Source organism: Mauremys mutica, chromosome 13 (assembly GCF_020497125.1).
Source record: "Mauremys mutica isolate MM-2020 ecotype Southern chromosome 13, ASM2049712v1, whole genome shotgun sequence".
NCBI lineage: Eukaryota > Metazoa > Chordata > Testudines > Geoemydidae > Mauremys > Mauremys mutica.
The window spans coordinates 58,575,937-58,582,250 of NC_059084.1; the positions used below are offsets into that span (position 1 = coordinate 58,575,937).

The 6,314-nt window shown below is 43.7% G+C and overlaps 1 protein-coding gene across 2 annotated transcripts; it reads left to right on the plus strand.

Moving 5' to 3' along the window:
* Nucleotides 1-2,783: 2,783 nt before the first annotated feature.
* LOC123348437 (olfactory receptor 10A4-like) lies at nucleotides 2,784-6,104 on the plus strand. Of its 2 annotated transcripts, XM_044985970.1 has the most exons (2): nucleotides 2,784-2,819; nucleotides 5,178-6,104. In XM_044985970.1, exons 1-2 carry the CDS (start codon nucleotides 2,784-2,786, stop codon nucleotides 6,102-6,104), a joined length of 963 nt encoding a protein of 320 aa, XP_044841905.1. The 2 variants fall into 2 exon arrangements, with proteins under 2 accessions (XP_044841905.1, XP_044841904.1); XM_044985969.1 differs by lacking the exon at nucleotides 2,784-2,819 and having other exon boundaries at nucleotides 5,160-6,104.
* The last annotated feature ends 210 nt before the right edge of the window (nucleotides 6,105-6,314 follow it).

Genomic DNA, 6,314 nt, shown 5'->3' on the forward strand with positions numbered 1-6,314 from the left:
TGCAGAGTGCAGCTGTCTGGGAGCTGACCTTGTCTGTGAAGACAGAGGCAAAAAAAGCATTGAGTACACTAGCTTTCTCCACATCCTCTGTCACTAGGTTCCCTCCCTCATTCAGCAAGGGGCCCACACTTTCCTTGACTTTCTTCCTGTTGCTAACATACCTAAAGAAACCCTTCTTGTTACTCCTAACATCTCCGGCTAGCTGCAACTCCAAGTGTGATTTGGCCTTCCTGATTTCACACCTGCATGCCTGAACAGTACTTTTATACTCCTCCCTGGTTATTTGTCCAATCTTCCACTTCTTGTAAGCTGTTCTTTTGTGTTTAAGACGAGCAAGGATTTCACTGTTAAGCCAAGCTGGTCGCCTGCCATATTTACTTTTCTTCCTACACATCGGGATGGTTTGTTCCTGCAACCTCAATAAGGTTTCTTTGAAATACAGCCAGCTTTCCTCGACTCCTTTCCCCATCATGTTATTCTCCCAGGGGACCTTGCCCATCAGTTCCCTGAGGGAGTCGAAGTCTGCTTTTCTGAAGTCCAGGGTCTCTGTTCTACTGCTTTCCCTTTTTCCTTGTGTCAGGATCCTGAATTCGACCATCTCATGGTCACTGCCTACCAGGTTCCCATCCACTATTGCTTCCTCTACTATTTCTTCCCTGTTTGTGAGCAGCAGGTCAAGAAGAGCTTTTCCCCTAATTGGTTCCTCCAGCACTTGCACCAGGAAATTGTCCCCTACACTTTCCAGAAACTTCCTAGATTGTCTATGCACTGCTGTATTGCTCTCCCAGCAGATATCAGGGTGATTAAAGTCACCCATGAGAACCAGGGCCTGTGATCTAGCAACTTCTGTTAGTTGCTGGAAGAAAGCCTCTCCACCTCATTCCCCTGGTCCGGTGGTCTGTAGCAGACTCCCACCACGACATTACCCTTGTTGTTCATACTTCTAAATTTAATCCAGAGACTCTCAGGTTTTTCTGCAGTTTCATATCAGAGCTCTGAGCAGTCATACTGCTCTCTTACGCTTTCCCTCCTGAAATTTCTCTCTTGTCTATTTAGACCTTGAGCTCTTCCAGGCAAGAACTGATCCACACTGTGTGTTTGTCCAGTGCCTGGCATAATGGAACCTGATCTCTACTGAGACCTTGAGCCACTGATGTAATATAAGTCATAGAATTATAGACTCAAAAGACTGGAAGGGACCTCGAGAAGTCATCTAGTCCAGTCCCCTGCACTCGTGGCACAACTAACTATCATCTAGACCAGTAGTCCCAAAGCCCTTTACTTCACACACACCCTTGCCTCTATCCTCCCACCTAATCCAGAGCCAGGACCAGGAGTGGGGCCTCAATTCTGGGAAGGGAGATGCAGACGGGGTAAGGAGGCTTAGACTTGGGCCACAGCTGGGGGCAGGGCTGGGAGCAGTGTCTCCACCAGGCCAGGAGCTGGGGCCCCTGGCATGGGGCTGGCGGCAGGGACCCTAGGTGTTGGGCTGGCAGGTCCCCAGGCATGGGGCTGGTAACTAGGGCCAGCAGCCAGGGCCAGGGCCAGGACCGAATCTGGGTGGTGCTCCCTTCCCACCCCCTGTGGGTGCTGTCCTGAGCCCCAGCCATGCACCCCTGAACATTTCTCCAGTTTGAGGACCTCTGATCTAGACCATCCCTGATAGGTGATATTTCAGCAGCTTCTTCTTCTTCTTCTTCTTCTTCTTCTTCTTCTTCATCATCATCATCATCATCATCATTATCAGGTTTTTGGGTTCTAAACTCTCCTAAATGTAGGAGCACTCTATCCTGCAGGGTTGGCTCAGGCCCATCACCATTCAGAACACCCCACCAATAAATGAGGTAATAGTTGTCAAGCCAACTATGTGTGTATAGTTGCACTAGGTAATAATGAGTCCCCGGGAAACAAGCCCCTTGGGGAGAAGGCCACATAAACATCTCATGATGCCATAAATATGTTACCAGACAACTCAGAGAAGGACAGCATTGGGGAATGAAAAATTGCCAGATCACATCAACTAACTTAATCCCAATACTAAAGCTATACTAGCAAGTTTTATGGTATGATTAAGGTAATGTGTAAACAGTCAGTTTGCCTGTAATTGCTATCATCAGATGGCTCTGTTGAAATGTCCCAGTGCTGATGCGTAAATCCAGATAAGAAGACTAAACCAACCCTGTTTCGCTGTCAGTAGGAAACCCTCACTCTGGCAGAGGAAGGTAAAGGTTTTCATGAGATGAGTTTAGCAGTATTCTCTCCCTCCAGATGTTGACATTCTTTCACCTATTTCTGTGTTGCTCCAAAAGGCAAACTTTACACACCATTGTCGGTAATTTACTTTCTTAAACTGATGAAATATCTAGCAGGTTCATATTTCCAGAGATGTGAAACCTGCTTCATTATTAATCCTGGTTACTGTTCTATCTATCTAATCTATTATATTTTTGTAGTGCACTGTTGAAAGATTAAGAGAAACTTTTAACACCTTTGGTGTCTCATGCACTCTTCATTTTTGTTGTCTTGTCTTCCTTCCCACCCCATTGGTTGCCTCCACAGTGAGTTCTCCTCCCTTCACTCCCCCTGAAACTATCCTTTACTAAAGGACTCTGATGAATATTTTTCCAGCTTCATCCAAGAGGTGTTTCTTTAGGCTTACTCTTCCTGATTTGTCAACAGCCTTCCACATGGTGCATCACTAGCTCTTCAGTGCTTTCCTCTGGCCTCCTGTATAACTAGGTTTGGTAAAAATTCATTTTCTAAATATATAATTTAAAGGACAAATGCAAAGTACTTCACTTAGGAAGGAACAATCAGTTGCACACATACAAAATGGGAAATGACTGCCTAAGAAGGAGTGCTGCGGAAAGGGATCTGGGAGTTACATATTGTGGATGACAAGCAAAATATGAGTCAACAGTGTAACACTGTTGCAAAAAGATGAACATCATTCTGGGATTTATTAGCAGGAGCACTAAGCAAGACATGAGAAGTAATCAATTAATTCTCCTTTTTGCCTTTGAAACTCTCCCCTCAGTATCACAAGATGTTACGAATGGCAAGGAACTGTAAGATTAACATCTATAATGTTCAGACCTCTGTGATAAAACAGAGAAAAATGGATCACAATTGATCTGATTTGGAGGTCATGTGGGAAATGGATAAAGACGATTGACAAGTTCTGCTCTTAATTATACCAGCAGACAACCCATTGGAGTCAAGAGGCTGGTTTCACTACTCTGGTTCCATTATTCTGGAGAAACTCCATAGGTTTCCCTGGAGCTGCATGGAACAACACAGTAGTGAAGCAGGCACAATGTGTATATGAGTAGCATTTTCAGCCATCCTCTTGCTTTAGCTAATACAATATTTATATTTCAAGTATGGATAGAATTTGACAAGGGTTTAGAGACCCAACTTCTATTGCCTTTCAATGGATCTTGGGCACCTAATTCCCTTTGAAATAGAGTTCTCTGCAAATTTTTCTACAAAATATTTTTTGCTGAAAAATGCTGATTTGTGTAAACTGAATGCATACATGGGAAAATGAATGCATTTCTGATGGGTTTCAATGAATTTCTCTGCTCAAAAAATGGACATCTTCTAAACAAAACAGATCAGTTGAAAATGACTTTTTTATTTCAAAATTAAACTTTATTTAGAAAGAATAAAAAGGTAAATTCAAATGAAGCATTTTTCAAAATTATCAAAACAAAACATTTTTATTGCCTCAAACTGTTTGATTGGTTGATCAATTCATTCATTAATTGAATTATTTGATCTGTTGGTTCTCAAAATATTTTTTGGCCTGATTCAAGATGGGAATATTTTTTTCTGAAATCTCAAAAATTCTTGCTGGATGGGAAAATCATTTCACACCCAGCCCCAGTTAGAGGCTGTGAGAACCATAGTCCAAACAATTTCCTAGTTACTTTTGTGTTTTTTTTTTCATTTGTGTATGTTTTGCAGATCACAGACTTCTACTGGCTTCCACTTGTACTCTGACACTGGCTTGAAATAACAGAGAGTTTCCATCACACTATATTTCTCAGAGATTTTACTATCTTGCTCATAGTCAGTGGCTGCCTCAGGAACAGAAGGTGGATCATAAATAGGGTATTCCAGAAGGTGACACTTCTGACCACTTTCCATGACAATCAGACTGAGAGGAAATACTACCTTGCCTGCAGCGTGAATTCCACTGAACATAATTAAACTTACCAAAGAGGACAGGAAATCTGAAGGCTTCAGGAGAACTGGATTACTCTCTTCATAACGTCATTCAGACTCAGATTAAGAATGTTTAGAAGAATGTGTTGCAGATATGGCAATTTCCTGCAATATCCTTGAAAACCCTTATTGAATTAAGTTTAAGTATCTTTGGAGTCCATTGTATTAAATTAATGGTTTATACTTTATTGTGGGCCAGAATTATCTATAACCTGTCCAGAGTGGGAGAGGGGTGGTGAACCCTTAGCAGTAGTATGAGCTTCAAAGGATTGTACTTAGGAATGGGCCAGACAAGAATATACTTTTAGAACATACACTGATAAGTGCCTTCCTGAAAGCTCCAGCCATTTGAAGCTATGTCCTGAGGAGAGAGCTATTCTCGGCTGATTACCTATTCCTGGAATCTGAAAAGCAAAGGTCCAGGCTGTATAAAGGAGAGGCAAAAGTTTTCATGAATGTGTGAGTTCTGAGCTAATGCTGTTATGAACTTGTAACCTGGGAAAAACCCTTTGGTGGGTTTGGAAGGATCAACTCCTAGCAGAGCCCTTGCTGGAGTTGAGGTGATCTCTGGTTATCTTATGAGCATGCATATAGGTTCTTTTATTATTTTAATATGTTTTCTCTGTAAAGCTTTCAGCTTAAGAGTAAACGTTCTTGCTTGGAAAGAATTGCATGATAACAGATAGCTGGGGGGGGGAATGAATCCGTTTGTAGGCTTGGAAGAGAAAAGAAAGCACAGACGTAGGCCTGCTAAGGCTTACTGAGGAAATCAGAAGGTAGGCAGGGCTCAAAACCCTCTGGTAAAGAGGGAGAGACATGAGTCTCTACCCCGGAGAGGTGACAACTGAGGAACTGAGAGCGTAGAGTGGGTGCCCTTGGTGGAACAAAAGAGGGGAAATATAGATGAAGTTGCCCTGAATGGTGACAGAATGACCTGGGCCAACCAGACTGTGGTCTCTGAGTTAATTCTCCTAGGGTTCTCCAATCTCCCCCAGCTCTGGTGCCTGCTCTTTGCAGTATTCCTGGCTGCTTACGTGATAACCCTGATGGGTAACATTCTCATCATGCTCATCACAACAGCGGATCCTGCTCTTCATAGTCCTATGTACTTCTTCCTCCGGAACTTGTCCTGCCTGGAGATCTGTTTCATCTCAGTCATCGTCCCTAAGCTGCTGGCGAACCTCCTGTCTGCCAATCAAACCATCTCCTTCCATGGCTGCATCTTGCAGATGTATTTCTTCTTCTTCTTTGGCAGCACAGAGTGCTTCCTCCTGGCCGCCATGGCCTACGACCGCTATGTGGCAATATGCAACCCGCTGCGCTATACAGTCGTCATGAACAGAAGGATTTGCATCCAGCTGGCAGTGACTTCATGGGTCTCAGGGATTCCTGTAGGGACAGTGCAGACGGCTTGGCTGTTCAGTTTCCCCTTCTGTGGTCCCACTGAAATCAACCACTTCTTCTGTGACAGCCCCCCAGTGTTGAAACTGGTGTGCGGGGACACCTACCTTTTTGAGATGTATGCTGTGACTGGCACCATTGTAATTGTATTGTTCCCCTTCATCCTCATCCTGGTCTCCTACATCTGCATCATCTCCACCATCCTGAGGATACCCTCGGCTGAAGGCAGACTCAAGACCTTCTCCACCTGCTCCTCTCATCTCATGGTGGTGACTCTGTTCTACAGCACAGCTGGCTTGACCTATTTCCGACCTAAATCCAGCTACTCTCCAGACACCAAGAAGCTGCTCTCTCTCTCCTACACGGTCTTTACACCCATGTTAAACCCCATCATCTACAGCCTGAGGAACAAAGAGGTGAAGGGGGCCCTCAGGAAAATGCTGGGCTGGCAAATATATTCAAGGCAATTGTGATTTTTTTTCTCCCCAGGCAGGTGAATGTTTCAGATAACTCAAAGGCTGTTACCATGTGGCCTTTGGTATTGTACATGGAGAGAATACAGATCTCAAACTGTATTGTTTTTGTTGGAACTTTCAAAAGTGTAACGGGGGTCAACAGGAGATAGGTCCCCAAATTCCTTATGTCCATTGCAAATCCTACACTTAGTTTTAATATAAATACAT

Bases quoted from the DNA above. Each gene is read 5' to 3' on its own strand.
- LOC123348437 (XM_044985970.1), top strand. From the start codon at position 2,784: ATGCAAAGTACTTCACTTAGGAAGGAACAATCAGTT. The intron at 2,820-5,177 runs GCACACATACAA...TGGGCCAACCAG, and splicing joins TTAGGAAGGAACAATCAGTT to ACTGTGGTCTCTGAGTTAAT.